Source organism: Aythya fuligula, chromosome Z, assembly GCF_009819795.1.
Source record: "Aythya fuligula isolate bAytFul2 chromosome Z, bAytFul2.pri, whole genome shotgun sequence".
Taxonomy (NCBI): Eukaryota; Metazoa; Chordata; class Aves; order Anseriformes; family Anatidae; genus Aythya; species Aythya fuligula.
Window position 1 is genome coordinate 3,269,802 of NC_045593.1, and position 20,184 is coordinate 3,289,985.

At 48.1% G+C, this 20,184-nt stretch overlaps 1 protein-coding gene across 1 annotated transcript in view; it reads right to left on the bottom strand.

Annotated features, from left to right (window-relative positions):
- Window positions 1-5,181: 5,181 nt before the first annotated feature.
- The window catches only part of RNF165 (ring finger protein 165), a 39,199-nt gene continuing 24,196 nt past the window's right edge, over window positions 5,182-20,184 (bottom strand). The window contains exons 2-8 of the mRNA XM_032205518.1: window positions 16,940-17,249; window positions 14,401-14,526; window positions 10,718-10,847; window positions 9,568-9,672; window positions 9,076-9,171; window positions 8,056-8,162; window positions 5,182-7,003 (exon numbers count right to left, since the gene is read on the bottom strand). Coding sequence (XP_032061409.1) covers window positions 6,886-7,003; window positions 8,056-8,162; window positions 9,076-9,171; window positions 9,568-9,672; window positions 10,718-10,847; window positions 14,401-14,526; window positions 16,940-17,249 — 992 coding nt within the window. The 3' untranslated portion in view covers window positions 5,182-6,885. The remainder of the gene's footprint in view (window positions 7,004-8,055; window positions 8,163-9,075; window positions 9,172-9,567; window positions 9,673-10,717; window positions 10,848-14,400; window positions 14,527-16,939; window positions 17,250-20,184) is intronic.

The window sequence follows — 20,184 nt, forward strand, 5'->3', positions numbered from 1 at the left end:
GAGGGTCAAGGGAGAGTTTGCTGATATGGAGTCAGCAACTTCACGCTCTCCCCAGAAGGCAATATTGGCAAAGCATAAAAAAAAAATAAAAAAAAATCTTTTTTTCTTCTGAAGACTCTAAAAACACCCTTTGTTTGTGCAAAACCCAGCTCCACCCCAGCTCTGGGGAGTCATCCTGTTGCTACAACTACTAACGCCACAAAAGTAATCAGCAGAGTGGAGTTTTTCCAAGGGCTGGATTTGCATTAAGCTGCTAAACCCTACACATTCCTGGCCAAGCAGAAGACTGGGGAGGAAAAAAGCCCAAACTACCCTAGCTCTGTGCTTTGTGCAGGGCTCAGGGCATGTCTGCCTCCTGGGGCAGAGCTCCCCAAAGCCGTGTGTTGGGCAGATGCACAGCTCCTGCTCCCCTACCTTCCACCGTTGGTTTTTTTTTGCTCTTTTTTTCTTAATTGGTGTGTGTTTAGTGCACGTGCCTTCAAAAAAAATAATAATAAAATAAATAATAATAATAATAATAATAATAATAATAATAATAATAATAATAATAATAATAATAATAATAATAATAATAATTAAAAGAAAAAGAAAAAAACAGGAATGTGGATGAGAAGTGAGGACACAGGACAAGGACTTGGCACCCAGGAGGAAACTGCAAAAATGGGTTGTCTGTTTTCTCTGTGGTCCCCATCATTTTGGGAGCCTGATGACATTCTGCACTTTGGTGCTCTCAGTGACAGCAAATATAACCGAGGAGACTTTCGCAGTGTCAGATTAACGGGTAGGGACTGGCTGTCTCTTGCTGCAGGACACTGATAATTAAACCAAGCATCTCTGGGAAGCAGCAGTGAAACATCCGATGGCATTTGGTACACCCACACCAACCCTATGTGCACGAAGTCAGGGTAACTCATGGCTGTGAAGCATCCACCCTACAGAAAAGATGCCCCGTTGAAAAAATAATAATAATTATTATTATTATTTCTATTTACTTGTGGGCTTGTACAGCTCTGACCTCCAACCCCTGGGCCAGCTGATGGTTTAGCTACTACTACAAAAAAAAAAAAAAAAAAAAAAAAAGGTAAATGGGGAGAGTGGATGCCTGCAGTGGCCGTGATGTTGTGCCCTAATGGGTGCAAAGCCACTTTCAGCTCGTTGTGCTTGGCGGGGCTGTGATCAGATCTCAGCAGCACATTTGTGCTCTGCTGTGGCAGCTTTGAAGCAAAACCGATTGTGATCTCCAGCAGCTCTCAGTGCTGTAACCCTTTTGAAGGACATCAGCGAGATCTCGTTGAGCAAGTGTGCTTTCCCTGCTTTCTGATAGAATTTGTAAAAGCTTGCTATAACAGGAGTTTCAGCTTGCCTGAATAGGAGGCATCCCTAGCACAGCCCTTACTGGGTGCTAGAGGAGCCAGCAGTTCTGCCCAGCTGCAGGAACCAAATCTCCTGATCAGCAGTGTCTGTCCCCAGGGCATGCTCGGTCTAATCACTAAATTGAGACTGGTCACAGCCTTTTGACATGAAACACATGAGGAGGAAAAGTCATCTGGAGAATAGGCAGGAGGGAGACTGACACCACTCATTGCAAGAAAACAAACAAACAAACGAACAAACAAGAGGACCTATGAAAAGGGTTGTGAAGTTGGGTGTTTTACCCCTTGTGTTCTCCAAGGGTGACAAAAGGTTGGAAAATACCCTCAACTCTGTCCACCTTAAAGTTCTTTAATTGCCGTTATTTCATTTTTCAGTAGGTTTTTCTTTTCCTCCTGCTCCAGGGCTGAAGGAGGCAGAAAAATCTCCACCAGCATTCACTTTTCTGCATGCTGAAGGCTTCACCTTCAATGGGGGGTTCTCCAGGAGGCTTTGGGCACCCACTTGTGTGGGTTTCACATGGTGGCCACAGGTGGGGGTCAGGATTCAGGGGTAAATAAAGACCATACAAGTGTCCTGCCAGCTTGCACAGGTTTATAGTTAGCAATGCAGTTCATTTTATTAGTTATAAATAAAGTACAAAAAATCCACCAAAAGTGAATCTAAGCATTTACACAATTTCTAATGTCTTTTCATTTCTTCAATGCACTATTGCTTTAATATTAATAATAAATATTTTTCTAGCTTTCTTCTATAAAATAGTCTATGTAGCAAAATGTTGCACAGCACAACAGAACAGCAGTAGGAGTACAAAAATGTGGGTGATCCTTTCACCAGCCCGGGCCATTAAAGGGGAGGATTTCTGTCTGCTTGCCCCATGTTTTACGTGTCCCTCTGATGGTGTCTTTGTGGGGTGACACCCAGCCCCTATCCCCATACAGCCCAAAAACACAGTTTAAGGGAGAAAAGTTACAGAGCAGCAAGGGAAGACGCGGAAACCCAGGGTAAGGCAAAGGCAGCAAAGCAGAGCAGCACCCTGAAGGGACGAAGAGGAAGGATGAAGGTACAGTCGTGTCGTGCCTTTCAGCCCCAAAAGGCATTTGCTTCTAAAGCCTTTTGGGGTGGGGGGACACATCGAGCCCTGCTTCTGCGTTCATGCACAGCTGAGCATCTGTGCTGACCCACAGCAGTTATGGCTTAAAGCTTAAAATGTTTTCTGGGGTGCTTTAAAACCCTCCTGCATGGTTCAAGCACTGGATATTCAGGAGCCTTTTGGGAAGGGGCAGCGTGTTAGCAGCGGTGCAGTCGTGGCTGGGGATGGGGACGTGGATGCTTGGCCACTGCTGCAGGAACAAGACATCAGCCCAGGGCTGGTCCCCTGGGGATGACCCGGGAGTAACAGGGCAGGGGGGCTCCAGTGCCTCTCGCAGCCCTACAGCAGTTCAACAAGCCTCAAGTCAAGGTTTCTGCCCCAACAGAGGGGCCAAAAGCAAGTGGAAGGTTCACAGGAGGGTTAGTTTTGAGGGCTTCTGCTCCAGGCATGTTTTACGGTTGGATTATAGCCAAGTGTCAAGGCCTGGTGTGACAAAAGGATCCCAAATTGTCCATCCAGCCCCCATTTCCCAGCTCCGTCTGGGAGCAGTGAAGGAGCTGAGGTCCCACCACCCTCCCCTGACAGCACCACACCATGCAAAACCAGATGGAGGCGGGTCATCCCCTAAAAACTGCTGGCAGACCCTTGGTTTTGAGGTGTCCAAACCCAGGCTCCACCAGTTCCCTCCTGCATCCCCCTGGAGCTCCCAGCTGGGTGCATGCAGGGGTGGCTTGGCAGGGGACACGCAGCCAGACCAACAAGCACCAAAAAAACAACAGAACCACAGCACCTGGACTCCCCTCCGCATTTTTTTGAAACAATTTGCAGAGTCATGCACTGAATGTAGGCATTGCCCCAAGCACAGCCTTGCAGCGGGGCCCAGCAGGCGTTATTGCAGGTAACACATGCAGCAAGGGCAGGAGCATCACCACAGGCACTGGGACAGGGTGGCGGCAGGAATTGACTGAAATTTTGGTTTTTCAGGGCACTACGAACTGCCTTCAATGCTCAAGGACACGAGTGAAAGGATCACCAGAGTTTGATTATGAGTGCAAATAATATTCATATATATGTGCTAAACACAGTCACTATATTGCAGTTTTCCACTATGTCACAGCATACAGAATCAAAGGTTTGCATTTTTATGGAATGTATCCAAGGTAACAGCACCACAGTAATACAGTTTGTAATCACACACCCTGATTTTTTTCTTTTTTTTTTCTTTTTTTTTTTTGACAAGATAAGCATTACCCCCACATCCCATGTTTAATTTCTTTTTAAGTACCGACGCATGCAAAGCATTCCATTCCCAGAAACAATGCAAAAATGAGGTAATAGGAGTAATAAAAAAAATTAGTATTAATTTCTAAATAAATAAATTATAATTAAAAATGCAAAAAACAACTATAAAAATAATTAAATAAGAACCCACAATATCTACAAGTTAGTCATAAATTATGATTGTTAAATATAAGGCATTTAAACTCACAAAACCCTGTAAACTATCAATGTTTTGTTCTTAGAGATTTTCTGTGTGTTTCATTTGTTTTGTTTGTTGTTGGTTTGTTTTGTTTTTGTTGTTGTTGTTGTTATTGTTTTTAAACTCCTCCTATCATCGCGACCCACTCGTAGAAATGATTTCAACGCAAAGAGGAACCTGACACACGGTTCTCACGCACCTCGGGATCAGTCACTCACACGAGACCACGGGAGTTTGGTGCTTTTCTTCACCAGATTTTTTTGTCTTTTTGTTACTTTTTTTTTTTTAAATATATATCTAAAAACTGTGCTTGTTCGTTAGGCAGATAGTAATACTCTCGCATAGGCTTTAAGAAAAGGCGCGGTTCGGAAGCGCTCCTCCTTCCCTCCCCGCACAGCCAGGGTCCCTCTGCCCCGCTCCTCCCCTGCTTCGCCCCCAGCTCACACCTGGGTGCACCAGCCCGGCTTACAGTGTGCTTTACGAACAACATCTCACTTTTCTTGTCCGTGTTATTGGTAGTATTAGGATTATTTTTAATGCTGCTTGAATCTGCTGCTGCTGGAGCAAGCCCCCTATGTCCCAGTGGGTCACTCCTTGCTGCAGGAGTCCACATCACTCCGGACATCAGGGCTGGGACTGCTGTATCTCCTGTGAAACCATCTCTCACAGGTGGCAAATAAATGTCACCACAATAAATATATATCACTGTGACCCCCCCTGCACTCCTTTTTACCGACACAGGCACAGTGAGAGGGGAGAAAGTCGCCTGCTGCCCCTTGCCCCCTCCCTCACTCTCATCAGCAGGTTGGCAAAAATAAAAATACTAATCTCTGTGGGTCCTCTGAGGTCGGTGTTTTCCTGGTACAGCTCATGGGAATCCTGCAATCTCCCAGATGGTAATTTATGATCATTTCTACGTGGAGAGCATCTCTTGGCTCCAGCAGAATGGGTGCTTGGGGAGCCACAACTCAGCTCCACCACATCTGCATAATAAATATATAAAGTTCAGGATTTGTTCCCCTGGCTCCTCCGCATCTCTCTTTTCCTAGTTTCCAAAAAAAAAAAAAAAAAAAGCTTTTTGGTTGTAAATGCCTATTCACCAAAGGGTTTTCAGCTGCGTCACTGCAGCTGAGGTCTTTACTTCAGGGGGAGCTTGGGTCAAAATGGTCCATTCCTTCATGGGATGTTCAAGGAAAGGTTCGACGTGGTGCTTAGGGACACGGTTTAGTGGGTGACAGTAGTGGTAGGGTGATGGTTGGACCAGATGATCTTGAAGGTCTCTTCCAACCCTAATGGTTCTGTGATACTTCTATTCTAAGGACTGTCTCCTGATGTAGTTGTGTGCATTTTTATAATGGAAAGTGGTAAATTAGGTTTCATTTTAATAATCACCTTTTTCTCCATATGGATATGGAGTGAAATGCATCTGTGTATAACAATGCTCTGATACAGGGCTAAACCCCGCCCCTCCAGAAGGCAGCAAACCCTCGAGAGCTGGCATTCCCTTCCTGCACCAAAACACCCACACTGATGTCTCATGAGAAACAATTCCTCCCATCCCTTTATCAGAGAAGGGTCTCTGCAATCCCTGCTCTGAGAGACTTGACCCCACAAAAGACCCCACAGCCTATGAACCCAAGCGGATTAAGGGAAAAAAATGGAAAAGAAAGGTTCCCACCTGTGCCGTATATCTGCTTAACCTCCCTGTGCTGTGATAAATCGCTGGGGAAGCAGTGAAGCAGGGTGACCGTGTGTGACAAAAAGGCCCTGCTCTCCTTCTCCCACCCTGCTGTGGGCTGGGAGGGGGAACAGGAGCAGGGCATCTTGTCTGCGGCTCTACCCCAGCCCAGCCACAGCGTTAGCAATATCCCCAAATCATGTGGCGTTGGGCTTTGTCCCCTTGGAGCTTCCTCTGAGCAATTATACCCCAAAGCACAGGTACAGGAGCTGGCTCCATAACCAGCATTTTGGACCAGCAAGGAGCCTGGGATGTGTCTAACCCCAGGGGGGCCATGCCACAGCGTGCTGAAGCCAACCAGCCCCTGGCTCACAGGAGAAAGCAGTATGGAAGATAGCAAGCACGGAGAGAGCACATGGCCTGCCTTAGATTTTGGCATGCCAAGCCACTTTGTTAAGATACAGAAAGCAAAGAAACAGCATCCCCATTGATATTGTGCCCCTCCAGCAAGCATCCAGCACCAGCAGATAAGCAGGAAGCTTACAGGGAAGCCTTTCCCTATTGCTTCACTCATTTTGTTCCCAATTACATTTTATTTTGTAAGCGTCTCTGAATTTGCAGCACTGTAAATGCACGGAAAGGAAGCACACGTGGCCGAGGCAAAGAGCGCAACCCTTCTGACTGTAAACAGGATTTTGCTTTTTCGCCTCTTCCCCCCAAGGGTGGGAAAGCTTGACCTCCTCATTCCCCCTCTGCAATGTATTAATCAGGCACCAAAATAAGGAATCTATGAAAAAATATTTGGTGCAAATTAGGTAACAGCAACATGTCCACCACAAGATGAGTAGGGCATCAAACACAACATTTCTTAAGCTAACATGCTCCAGCTGCCATCCATAGAAATAGCTAAAGGACCCCTATAACATGTTTCTACGTATTCGAGAGGTATATATACAATCCTCATGAAATGCAGGATTGACAGGCCAGACTACCACAACTAGTTCCTTCACGTTCAACACTAAATCTTCTGCAGCACGGGGTCTCTGAGCTCCGGGAATGCCAGCTCCCTTTCACCGGGCCCGTATCCTGCGTATGTGCAATATCTCCTACCGCTAGATATTGTACTGCCACCTCCTCCTCCTCCTCTCTAACGTGCCTGCAGACTTCTCCTCTCAATCAAATGGCTCAGAAGGCAAAAATTTTGCTGCAAGGGTTTATGGCCATACGACCTGATAAGGAAAATGGTGTGTCCAGCCAGTCCTTTCAGCTGTCCGAGCCGAGCTGTGTTTCAATGTCCACCCTGCAGATGGGGCACTTCTTGCTGGTGGCCAGCCACTGGTCCACGCACACTTGGTGGAAGAGATGCATGCAAGGTAGCCTCCTGTGGAGAGAGAAGCACCACCCGTTAGGGACCTCGTGGGTGGAGGGGGTTCAGGGGACTGAGGACATCCAGAAAGGTGCAAATGGGGCTGCTTTCATCATGGGGAAGCAGCACTGGAACACTAGCTTACCCTGGGGCAGAAGGGCAGAGATGGTGTCCTTGGCCAAAACCTCTTAGAAGATCCCACATCCTCCTGAGCTGAGCTGTTGCAGTGACCAACTACCCTGGCTGCTGCTTTTATCCCTTTAAGAGTGTCAAGTTATACGCTTGGCTTCTTGATCCTGGTGGCTCACCAGCAGTCAGTGGGTCTCCACTGCTCCTACTTATGTGTCTGGTGTGCCCCAGGCAATGTGGTTCCTTTTCATCCATATCACATTTGCCATCTCTTTGGTGACTCTCATTAGCCAGGAAGGATCCTAAACCACAAGGGCCCACAGCAAAAAAAAACAGAGCTCTTCACAACAGCTTAAGGCAGCTAAAGGGAGAGGAGCAGGACCAACTAGTGCAGATGCACTGCCCACCCAAAGCTCCTTCACCACTAGCTCAGATCTTCTAATTGCTTGTCCCCATCAAGCAGAGTCTTGACCCAGCCAAGAGCCTGGGCACCTTGACACTAGGGGTTTTGCTGTGGCCCCGGATGCTCGCTGTGACCATACAGGCTGAGAGATCTCCCTTGTTCTGTTAAAAAGCAGCTACACCCCAGCCACAAGCCTCATTCCCCTGTACTTGACACACAATCTCCCTTTTATCATACTTTGATCATCTTGTAAAGGCAAGACATTGATTCCCATGAGCTCCCAATGGCTCTCTGAGGCCTGGCAACCATTATCCTAGGACATCTGGCCACCCAACACAAGGTTTTGAAGCAGGTGATCCAAACCCAGGAGATCCAATGAAAAAAAAAAATCAAAAATCTGGCCCTTTCAGTTGGACATTGGCATGTGCTTTCCTAAACCCTGCAAGAACAGCCCCACCAAGGCACGGCAGTGTTATTGGGATAAGCATAACTCAGATGTCACTGAGAGGCAGTGGAGCAGAGGGAAGGGTCATACCTGACATCTTCTCCATCTTCAAGCATGGACAGACAGATTGTGCATTTCTCATCAGTGTCCGACTCCTCTCCGTCCTCCTGCTCAGCTTTGCCCTCCTGCGGTCTTCTCTGCAGCAAGGTTAAAGACATAATTTGGTTGGGAACTGATTTGCTAATGCTCTGCCAGGCCTGGGTAGTGGCAGGAAGGCAAATAGTAAGAGCTTCTTCTAACAGCCAGATCCTCCAGCCTGGGGAACCCAGCCCAGCCAAAACAACCAGCGGGGGGAGGATGCCACCAGCACGCTGCTGGGCCACATGCCTCCTCCCAGAACTGGGGGCAGTGGGGCTGATGGAAGTGCCACAGTCTCCTTTGGTGCGTGCTTCTCCTGAAGACCCCAAAATGTGTAGGGTCACCACTGCCAGCAAGAACAGAACCACTGTGCCCCTTGTCAGCTAGGGCACTGGCTTAGACCCTTACTGCACCATGTGGCAGCTCTTAGCCTGCCAGATCGTTCCTCTCCTTTTCCCCCCACACCTATTCCAAATGACTTATTTTCTTTCTGCATCCACTGGAGATGTGGTCAGAGATAAGTGCAGCAGGAGCTGGGTCCCTTCCAACCTGGGCAATGAAACATATTTATTGTCACAGGGGATGACAAACATGACATTTCTACCCAAATGAGCAATTTTCCTGTTTTCTTTAGCACTACCCCAAAAACTTGGCATCGAGTTTTTTAAGGGCAAGAGTTCAGCTCCAACGGAGGAGATGCTCCTTGCAAAGAGAAAGGAGGGCAAGCTGCCCCCACACCATCGACAGGGAGCTGAGCTACACCACCACGTCAACCCAGCAGTCCCACAAGATGCTAAAGCACCAGTTCTGGATTTCACGGTCCATTTGGGGGAATATTTCAGTCAATGATGCTGGTTTGCCACCTCTGAGGATTGCAACCCACTGAAGTCCTTCCTTCTGCCCGCTCCATGCACACAACCCTTGGGCAGCTGCAGGGGGGTGGCAGCCATGCCATATTTTTGGGGAGCTCACCTTCTTGTACTTGTGTGGGAAGGTGAACCTCTCGATGGTGTTCTGCACGGCGCCCCGGCTCACGCTGCCCAGCCTGTCCTCCAGCTGCAGCAGCTCCTGCGGCACAAGAACAGCAAAAAATGCCATCAGCATTGCTCACGGGAGGCAGTGGTGGAGGAGCACAGGATACCCAATATTTCAGAAACTGGGGTGGATTTTGAGCCCTGTTTGGCAGGTCAGGAGACAAAACCCTGTAGAACTGCAGCACTTCGCTTACAGCCATGAAGGGAGCCAGTCAGCCAGAGACAGACCCAGGCACCCTGGAATAAAACATCTTTCACTAAGCCACCCAACCCCTTTTGCTGCCTGGTTATTACTCAAATGGCTGCAGATCTCCATCCCATTCCCATCTGCGGCTGCCAAGCCATAAGGCAGCCTTATGAGTTTATGCCAGAGCTTGCATGGATTCCCAGGGCTTAAAAATTTAATAATCACAGTCCCCAAGATACGTACTTCATAGCTCTCCCGCACAGCCGACGTGTGCCTGCTTGGGTTCAGTCCCTGAAGAGCAAGTAACTGGAGCTGAGGGTAAGGGTAATTTCTGATCTCATGAACAACCTGCAGGAAGTAAGGGAGAAAAATAAAGCCACCTGTGCAAGCACAAAGAAATCCCTCGTGTGCCCTGATTTAAATTTAGCGCTACAAAAATTGAAAATGAGAGAGCAGGCTGACACCTTCCCCGATGGAAGTCTTTTAATAACCAAAAAAAAAAGAAAGAGTAGATTAATAACTAGGAAAAAAAAAAAAAAAAAGTAGATCTCCTATAAATAATAACAACATACTCACATGTCTTATAAACATGTCAAATAAACTCTTTGTTATAATTATTCCTATATCATCCATAACACTGCAGCTCCAAACTCTCAACATGGATTAGCTTAAAAAGAGATTTAATTTTCATTTTTAAATGTGTTGATTTCTCTTCACCCAACCTCTGGTATTTAAAGCTTTGCAGCAGTGTGCAGGTGTCAGGGTCGGACTGTGGGTACAAGAGAAGAGCACCCTCGTGGGATCTCTGAGGCTGCTTTAAAGATGAGTGGGGCTCTGGGTGGCTCAGCTCCAAACGCAGCTCCCTGCTAGGAGAAGGACCAGCAAATGACCCTGGTCTGCCCATCTTAATGTTATTAAGATATTTTTGTCAAATCCTAGCTCCACCTGCGCAACAGGTCACACACAAATTTAATAGGAGGCATCGAGGCTGATGCAGATGGCAAATATGTGAGGAGGGATGGTCTTGGGGGCTGGGCATGGGGAATTGCCACCTAACTCCAGTCCTTCTGCATAAAGGGAGCCTTAGGAACCCAAAGTTCACTGCATTAATAACATTATTATTGATAATTATTGAGTCTCCCAGGTTTTGCAGACCAGCCTGTGTGTGCTCTGCAGGCAATGGACCAAATCTTTCCAGAGCAGCTGAGCTTTTCTTTCCTTTCCCTAGCCCAGAGTGCAATGATGCAACCTTATCCTTTCAGACACTCCCTCCCACGGCCGGAGATAAGTGGGATTCACAGAAGACAGGTGATAGAAAGATAGCAGCCTTTATTTTGACTGCCTTCTGGCAGACAATGCATAAAACATTTCTCGGTAAAGGCGTTTCACTTACCATCTGTGTCGAGGATGTGCTTCTGGGGAAGTGGTGCATCCGAGGTGTGGCCAAGTAATGCTGATAGGGCTGAGGGACCGGCCGGACCTGGAACTGGGCATGAGTCAGGCCTGCATCCACGCTGAGGTCCCTGTGGGTACGAGGAGGAGGAAGGTGGAGCTGTGGCTGTCTAGCAGCATGGTACGGGCTGTGATAAATCACGCTCACGGCAGGGGAGGGCTCTGAGCAGCAAGGGGTGCCTCAACAAGAGGTGATGCTTCTGCTTTAAAAGCCTTGGATTTGGGCAATCACCCTTCCCCCTACCAGGGCAGAATGAAGGAGCAAGGGGATGATTTTATTGCACTTAGCATTTGTGCTAGCTGGGGTCAAGAGCTGCAGGGTGTAGCCTGAAAATTGCAGAGCAGTGTTTTGAGGGCTCTGATCAATCCCTAGACTCAGTAACTCAGCCTGGCCAGGTCCTCCCTGTGCCACCATCATTGCAGATGATCACATTTTGCCCTCATTTTGCAGGAATGCAGATAAATGCATGAGGGCAAAGAAACAAGGGGCCATTCTGGGTGGTTGTTAGGCCCATCATCCGTGCCTGTGACCTCTCTGGAGGTCTCCCAGCCCAGGTCACAAGAAGGTTTGGAGGGGACAAGGGAGGTATTCCCTGCCTGCAAGGGAGAATGCATCAAACCTGGCCTCGGGGCACCCCAGAAATGCTGTTTGTACAAAATAATAATAACAATAATAACAATAATAATAACAATAATAATAGTAATAACAATAAAGAAAAAATAATAAAGGTTCTAAGATATTTCTGGATGATACAGCTGTAGGAAACAGCATCACACAACCAGCAGATCACCATTGGTGAAGCAGAACATCCCTGGCCGTCCCACTGCCCTGCACACAGCCTGTCCTGAGGCTCATTTTTGTGGGTTTGGGTGCTTAGTCCCTCCAGAAATCAGCCCAGTTCAACCCTGCCACTTCAAGTGACCGAGATCCCAACAAACACCGCAGCTCTGCCCAGTCCACAACTGCAAACCCCATCCCAGCCTGCATGGATGGGATGGGAGGAGACCTAGCACAGCACCTATCCATAATCCATCTATCTGTAACCCAATTAGCTGGTCCCTTGTCTCTCCCCGAGCCACCGAGTCTCTCAGCAAACAAGTGCTCCGAATGTCATTCACTTTATCGTAATTACAAAAGCCAGCGCTCTGATAGCTATTGTCTTCGCATTTGTCAAAGCAAAACTAATTAGAGCACAGGGGTTGCTCCTCGTTCCAGCCTGAAGTTCTCCTTCTCTCCGCGGAGGACAGCAGCAGCGAGTGCCACGGCTTGTTAGGAGCAACCCAGACGTGTCCTGGAGCAGCTGTGAAACAGCAGCAGTGTGCCCAGCGGCAGTTAATGGACAGGAGGGGACAGTAAATTTTATTCTGTGATTCTAAATGCAAAAATCTCTTACCCAGCATGGTCTGCATACCAGGTAATAACTGCAGTGCTTTCATGCCCCCTAATAATTCCCCCCACATCAAATTGGAGCAAAGAGGGGGTCTGTCTTTGCTGGCTGTGTGCTGGCCGTGTGCTAGCCATATCCTGGACAGACAAAGCCTGGCAGAGGATAAGACACAGCAGGAGACAGGCAGGAACAGAGCCAGGGTGGGAATCCACAGGACTGGGCATTTACCAACTCCCATGTCACATTTTTGGAGATCTATCCTGCTGCTTGAGATGGTTCCCAGGTGGATGAAAGGGTCATCTGGAAATTATCAGATATTGGGTTCATCGCAGCCCTGCCTCTGGCCTGATGTACGACTCCAGCCATCTCCTCTCTGCCTGCTGATATTCCCTGCCTGCAGACAGATGTGATAACCCACAGAGCGCCTTGAGACCAGGGGCTGAAGGGATTTCCTTAAGACAAATGGGCATCATTAACTTGCACAAGTAATTGCAACAGCAGCACTGCTGAACTGCTGTGCAGTGTTGCATCTGGATCCTAAAAGCCCAGCACTGAAGCTCCTAAAGTGATGCTTGCCGAATGCAGAACACTGCATGTAACAGTGTTTTTACAGGGTTTGGGGCACCAAACCCTGTAAAGCATCCAGAGCACGTTAACTAAAGAAAACCCAAACTAACCATCACCTTCTGCCTTGTGCTACAGGTACTGCATCGTCAGGTTAAGAGGTGAGGTTCAAGAGCTGCAATGCGTACAGTCCGTGGGCTGCCAACAACTAAAAACTGAGGGATAAGGGCAAGAAAACAGGCTGAATGGTCATCAATAAATGCCTATGCAGAATGGAGCTCAGGGGGAGTTTATTCCTCCTCCAGCAGAAGATTTTAACCAAGGCTAGGCTGTCTGAGATGACCCATGACCCTCCAGCCCCAGCTTCCAGCCCTACTTCCCACCTCACTGCCCTTGCCTTTGAGCAAGCACTGTCACAGCTCACGTGGTGATAACACATCAGAGGGAAGTTTTTATATCCATCACTGGGCAAAACTGTACATGTGCCCCGAGGGGAAGTGAGTCACCCCAATATGTGTACACGGTATGTGATTTCTGGCGTGCCCACTCCTTAGGTTTTGTAAGGCAACGCAGCAACACAGAGGGAGAAGGAGAGGGGAGGAGGAGGGGAAGATTAAATGATGCTTTATCGGATCCTTCTAATGATTATAATTAAGCGATATGCACAGAAAGAGAAGCAGAAAGAGTGGCTCTACCCAGATGGAGCATGAAACGCTTTGCAGCCTGATCTGAACAATGTCACATCGGCCAAATTCACCTCATGGCAGTACCAGTAATGGGAACACCTGAGAAGAAAATGACAGAAGGATCTGGCCATATTTTAGGTTGTATATTATTACCCCAGAGGAGGAAGAAAAACTGTGTTAAAAGAACTCTCCATTTGCAGAGCAAACCACTCAGATGTTAGGAAATGCCATAATTAAGATTTCCTGTGCCATTTTATTTTGGTCCCCTTGTGCATACACACTACGATTGTCTCTAATTACATGTTCACATGCTATTTTTTCCTTTCAACGCACAGAATGGGCTTTGCTCAGCTAACAAGGAGCTACTCAGAAATATGTTTTTATTCTCCTTTTCTTCTGAGTAGGGCCCTGTGCCTTATTAAATGTGCAGGAGCTCAAAACTTGCTCTGAAAACAGAGCAATCGATGCTTTGCTCAGCTTTTCCAAGGCATCAGACAATGTGATGGGAGAACGATTAACAGCTACTAATTTGTTCACCCCACCCTTCGGGGCAGGGCAGGGCTGTGCCCACTAATTTAGGCTCTGGAAGAGTTATGGACACTGTTTTTGAGTGCCTGGTGGGCAGCAGAGGGTCTCGTTCAGAGAGATATATTGGTCTAGATGAATCAGACCATGGAAGGTGCTTCCCTGGAGGATGCAGCATGACAAGCCCCTGAGGAAGATTATGGTTTAGGTGCATTCTGCATCCATGTATGGAGAGGTTTGGGCAATATCGATGCCTTGATGTTATCGTAGACATGCATAAATGCTTTAGCATGGACTTGTGGCTCTCAGGGATGAGTTTCCCCATTGCACACTCCCCAGTTTATTTCTGTTCTACTGAACCACCAGCTCTCATGGAAGCACCAAGCCATGAGGGGTTTGCAAACCCCACGGAACTTTTTAAGTGCCTCATTCAACACACTGGGGAGATGAGGAAGACTTACCAGTCCGTGCCTTCGGCTAAATACCTGGGCTGGGGCCCCATGGGCTGTGGAGTTTGCAGTTGGTGGCTGAAGTCAAAGCTGGGGTGCAGGCGGTGGGGCTGAACGGACATGCGCTCCTGAGCCCGCCTACGGGAGGAAGAGACCAGAAGCGAGTTAACAATGGGTGGGCACAAGCCCAAGTCAACAAACAATGGGAAAACCCAAAGATTTGGGATCGCTATCATGCATCCAAGTCAGAAGAACCCAGACAGGTGTCAAGGATGATAGGAAGAGGAACCCAGAGCTATGGCATTTGCCACTGCTATGGCATTTGTCAGGTCACCACTGACATGATGCAGACCTCCACTTGCACCCCCTGAATCATCCTCATGTGCTCAGTTTACATGAGCTGTTATTTGATGGCAACAAGGAAAAAAAATAAAGAGGAGACTAAACTTCTTCCTTAGCACCTTTGTGTCTCTCTCACTATTTTCTTTTTCTCCACAGTCAGCCCCATAAACAACAGACAGGACAAAGCATCTTCCCGGTACATGTGTTATCCATCATCATGAGGAAGCGGCAGGTTGTCTTGTCTCCCCATGCAGTCCATAAACTCCCAGGGAACCTCATTCATAACAGGATCATTCAGGAGTAACTGACAGCAGAATTTATTCTTGCTGGCCTTTGCCAACATTTCTGTGGGTGATGGAAGTGCCAGCCTGGGACCCAGCTTCTTCTGCTCCAGCTGCCCTTGCGAGCAGGGAGAAGTAAGTAGTAGGAAATACAGTGAGGTTTTTCTAGGGAATCAAGTTTCTTCCTGTGATTTTTATCCATTTGAACTACTCTCCGCTCAGGGGAAGAGCATGTGCTGCTTGGTCACTGTCTGTGCATGGAGAGTTGCGAGGCGGCTGCACAAGCAGGCTCTGCATTACAGACCAAGACACCACACTCTCTGCTGAGTCCCCACTCACCAACGGAGCTATCACAAAGATAATCCACAGGAAAACACTGGACAAACACATAAGAAAACTGCACAATGAAGAGGCTTCATCTTTAGGGCACCCCCATATTCCCATTACCAGGACCTCGTGCCCCATACCCAAGGGTTTCTGGCAGCCTCCTGTGAAGCAGCTGTGCTGGATGCCTTCAAGAGCAGGCTGCAGGGCTGGGTGAGAGGCTCCTACCCTCTCCCCCACCACAGTCCCTCTTCTCTGACAACCTGTTTGCATATGTAACACTGCCAGCAGGTAGTGGAGCAGTTTCTATGTGAAACTGTGCTCTGTAGTTTTGTTTGAATTCGGCTTATGACTAAGGGATAAACACTTGTATCATCAGTGCCTCAGCCTCGCACATATTTGCTACCCAATTATTAAGTAATCGTTAAATCCACCTGAAATCCAGCTTATGCAAAACAAAAGCTGGATGAGAAGAATCCGCAATTTGCAGACAGAAAGGATACAGAAAGAAAGCATTTTCCGTCTGTAGCATGCTTTCCAAACGAAGTATTATCACAAAGACTCATCCTTTGGTTCCCAGAGCACGGGTACAGCCCACAAGCAGCTTCCATATGCTTCCAAAAAAAGCACGCTGCTCCTACACATTATCCAAACCCCTCTCCCCACAAACACTGACAGGATGAGGCTGGGCGCCCATTCCCACCTCTGCTGAGCTGCAGTAATTCTCTCTGCAGTCCTCAGCCCCGTCTGAATTTAGTCTGTTTTTCCTGATTGAATGTGCTGTAGATCAATGATTTTGTTCTGTCTCACTTCACAGAGGCGGATCACAGCTGAGAAGAACACCTAGGTCCAGACGAGTGAGCTCTGCACGTGCAAAACCTTGTGAGCCACGTGGATCTCATCTTCTACTTGGTTTTGAGGCAGCAGCTCATGTATGCAGTCTGCCTCTCTCTGGGATGCAGGACAGGTTCACTGCCACCCCGGGGTGTTATGCTGTGAGTCCCCTACAAGTGGTGGCACTAGGTGGCCTTGGGACGTGCTAGGTGAGCATGGCGTGGATCCCCACAGGAAGGGTTCACCCCCTAGTGCATCCTGGCCTGCAGCCTCCTGGAGGATACGTTTGGGGAAAACACAGGCAAACTTTGGAAGACAACCTAAAGTTATCAGCAAGTTTTGACAGGACTTTCCAGAAGCTGCTTGGCAAAGTTGAGCCTAACAGCTTCCCAGCATCCCAGATGTGGGATGCCCCATCCCTGGAGGTGCTCAAGACCAGGCTGGACGGGGTTTTGGGCAACCTGGTCTGGTGAGAGGTGTCCCTCCCCATGGCAGGAGGTTGGATGGACAAACTTTAGAGGTCCCTTCCAACCCAACACTATCCAACCCAACTCAACCCAGCTCAACCCAATCCAACCCAACCCAACCCAACCCAACCCAACCTAACTCAACCTAACCCTAACCAACCCAACCCAACCCAACCCTACCCAACCCAACTCAACCCAACTCAACCCTACCCAACCCTACGCAACCCAACTCAACCCAACCCAACCCAACCCAACCCAACCCAACCCCTTCTGTTCCTGTGACTCCTTCAGACCACACCTTACCTGGGATGGGGCATGAGCCGGCGGTGCTGGGCCTCGAGGAGCTGCTGCTGGAGGAGGTATTGCTGGTGTAGCGCCTGAGGTAGGAAGGAGGGTCCGGCCACGTCTTGGAAGGGCAGGGCTGGCACTGGCGCCAGGGACTGGTGCAGGGGGCCGCTGTGCTGGTGCGCGGGGGCCATGTGGGGGGTCAGCCCCGGCTGGGGCTGCACTGCGTGAGGCAGGGCGAAGTCGGCTGAGAGCTGAGGCTGGGGACCCAGGTGGAAGTGCCGGCAGGAGGTAGCATGGGGATGCTGAGACCTTTGAAAAGGAGCACCTGGAAGAGAAGAGCACGGCCGTCACCGGGGCCGGCGGTGGCCGAGGCACCCAGTTGCAGATCCAGAGGAATTTTTATGCAGGCAGCTGTTTGTTTGCCTCCCCTGCCAAAAGGCAGAGGAAAAGGGCAGGTCAGCTAATGTCGATTGCACAGGGAAAAAAAAATGTTGATTTTGACTAATAGTTTTTTTTTCCTCCAAAAAACATTGGAACCAAAATATGGGTTTGGGTTTAAAGTAGTCTTTTGGCTCTGAACTGAAGTGCATGCTGATGGAAAATTTCAGCTTGTTTTGGTTTGCCTGTCTTAAAGAGAAAAAAGGAACAAAAGGCTCAACATTTTAGAGAAGGAAAAAATGCATTGTCTGAAATGCGTTTCTGCAGGTTAACAGCCCACAGAACTTCCCAAAAGTCGCTGACTTTCCATGCATGCAAATCAAAGTGTTTATTTGCCTGTCTAAAAAGGTATTTATTTGCCTGTCTGACCCTTAAAAAGGCATGGAAATAATCTCTGCCCTGAGAAAGTGCCTCTCAGTGGCTGCAGAAGATGGACAGGACACCTTCCTCCCTTGAAAGCAGGGGCTATGATTTTGGCTGATATTTTTTTCTTTGCCTAGACCCTTTCCAGCAGCCCGGCCTCATCAGGAAATGGAGAATGGCTGCAGAAAACACAACATGAGCTGCTGTGAGATCAGCCGTGAGGCTGGTGGGGATGAGGAAGAAATGAGGTGTGAAAGATATCCGTGCTGGAGGCTTTTTGCAAACGTCTGGCACTGGCTTTCATCTCCCTCAAGGTCCTTGCTTGGATGGGCCCATGGCCCAGCCCGGCACGTTAATTCCTACATTCCCAGCACAGTTCCAGGCACCACGGTAAAACTTCTGGCTCTTGAACTAAGGAGAGAGGCAGCTCAGCACTGAAGGATGAGACTCTAGAGAGACCATTAGAAGAGGCTCTTTGCTGGGTATCAGCCCCAAGATAGGACACCGGCCTTTTTATGCACTTTTTTGAATGCCTCATCTTCCTTTTAGGAAGGAAATTCCTATAATTTTGTTAATCTTTGGAACTGGCACAAGATGTCAAGGTGTAACAGCACTGTGAGACACTGAGTGTCATCCCAAGACACAGGCCAGGTGTGCAGGTGATGCCTCCTTGTCCCAGATCCCTTCTGCTTCCATCTCCCTTCCACCCATGGGCTGGGCCAGGCCAGCACAAGAGCTGGGGGAGCCCCAGGCTCTTTCTGTTCACACCCTTATGGAAACAGAGGGTGCACAAAGCAAGCCAGATGCCAGCAGAAGAAAGAACAGGAGAGGATTTAGAGGAAATGAAAAGCTTTTAAAAGAGTGCATAAGTAATTATACACAATTTCTCTTAAATGCAAACTCATCCTCCGTAGTGCCCCCCTGAGAGAGGCAATGGGGAACAAATTTGTGTTCCACCAGCAGCAGAGCTTCTGAAGGTGATAATTTCTCATGCTGTCAGGTAATGGCATGATTTGACTGCCCTATTAATTAAAACCAGAGGAGGTGGGACCAGACCCACCATTCCTGAATGGCAGAGCTACCAACCCCATCCAAGAGGTGTCTGTGTACCCTGTCCCCCCATACTACAGGCTATTTTGGCTGCCCTAGTTCCCAGGTAAAAAATGAATAATGAATTGAGGACCTGGCCCATCACTCGAGCTGGGCAACACCACCACCATGGAGAGATGCCTCCTAACGCTTGTGTTTGCTGGACACTGGCAGAGTCACTCATGGTGAATAGCTCAGCTCTGCTCCTCCCAATGGAAAACAGCTACAGCAAGTGATAGGAGACAGATTTAACATCTTCAGGACTTCATGGGGCCTCAAGAAAAGGTGCAAGAGGAGGTTAAAGTGCTAATCCCACTGCTGACCCAAACAGACCAGCCTGTGCCTTGGGGCAGCAGTTTGGTTGTAGGTCAGACAAAGCACAGGGCAATGAAGCTGAGAGATATTTCATCACACATTTACTGAGCCAAATTTTGCAGCACAAAATAAAACTAGAAAAAGCCAGTCTCTTATCCTTTGTGTCTCTGGCATTTTTTTTTTTTTTTTTTTTTTTGATGTCTGGTGCCACATCACCCAAGGATTTTCAGCCTTTTGTTGTGTCTGGGGAAACCTCAGTCTGACTTAGCAAAATGTCTACAGGGTCTTTGATGCCAGAGGCATGACGACCAGAGGGCACAGGGTGGGCAGATCATGCAGTCAGGGCTTTTGACCTGATTTTTTACTCCCATGCCAACAATCTTGGCAAAGGACTTGGTCATACCCTTTGCTGTGGTCCAGAACATCTCTGATGTTTGGGTGGGAGGGCATGCACAGCCCATGCAGAGCCAATATAACCTAAGGTAAGAGCCCAGCCCTGTAGGGTTTTTTGATATAGAGTTAATCTTTCTTATTTTAGGCACTAGTCATTGGAATTAACTATTTTTTAGTGTTTTTTTTTTTTCTTGTACCCACAGGTTCTATGATGTATTTAACTCCATAGGAATAATATTATCCAGACGCAGACCATATGATTAAATAAACCCCACCAATTTGTCTTAACATAACTCACTATCTTGTGTTGTAGCTGTTCATTTCCTACAGTTAATCCAATTGCTGATGAGGATTTTGATGGCAAAGCAAAGTCTTCAGAGAATATTTCAGCAAAGCTGTGCTTATTAGCTGTCATCAAATCATGCAGCTGGCATAACTGAGCCAGGCTGCACAACAGAGCCGGTCGCTGCCAAACACAGCTCTGGTGGACCCTGGAAAGCTTTGGGAAGCCAACAAGCACACAAAAAAGAACATTTCATCCCTGTGCTATCTTATGTCAAGTTTGCCCTGTTCTGCTTGTCATATCCAGCTGCGAGGGGGCATCTTGGAGACTTGTTTCCAAGGCCACAAGTTGATCTTGCACACACGAGGACAACCCAGTG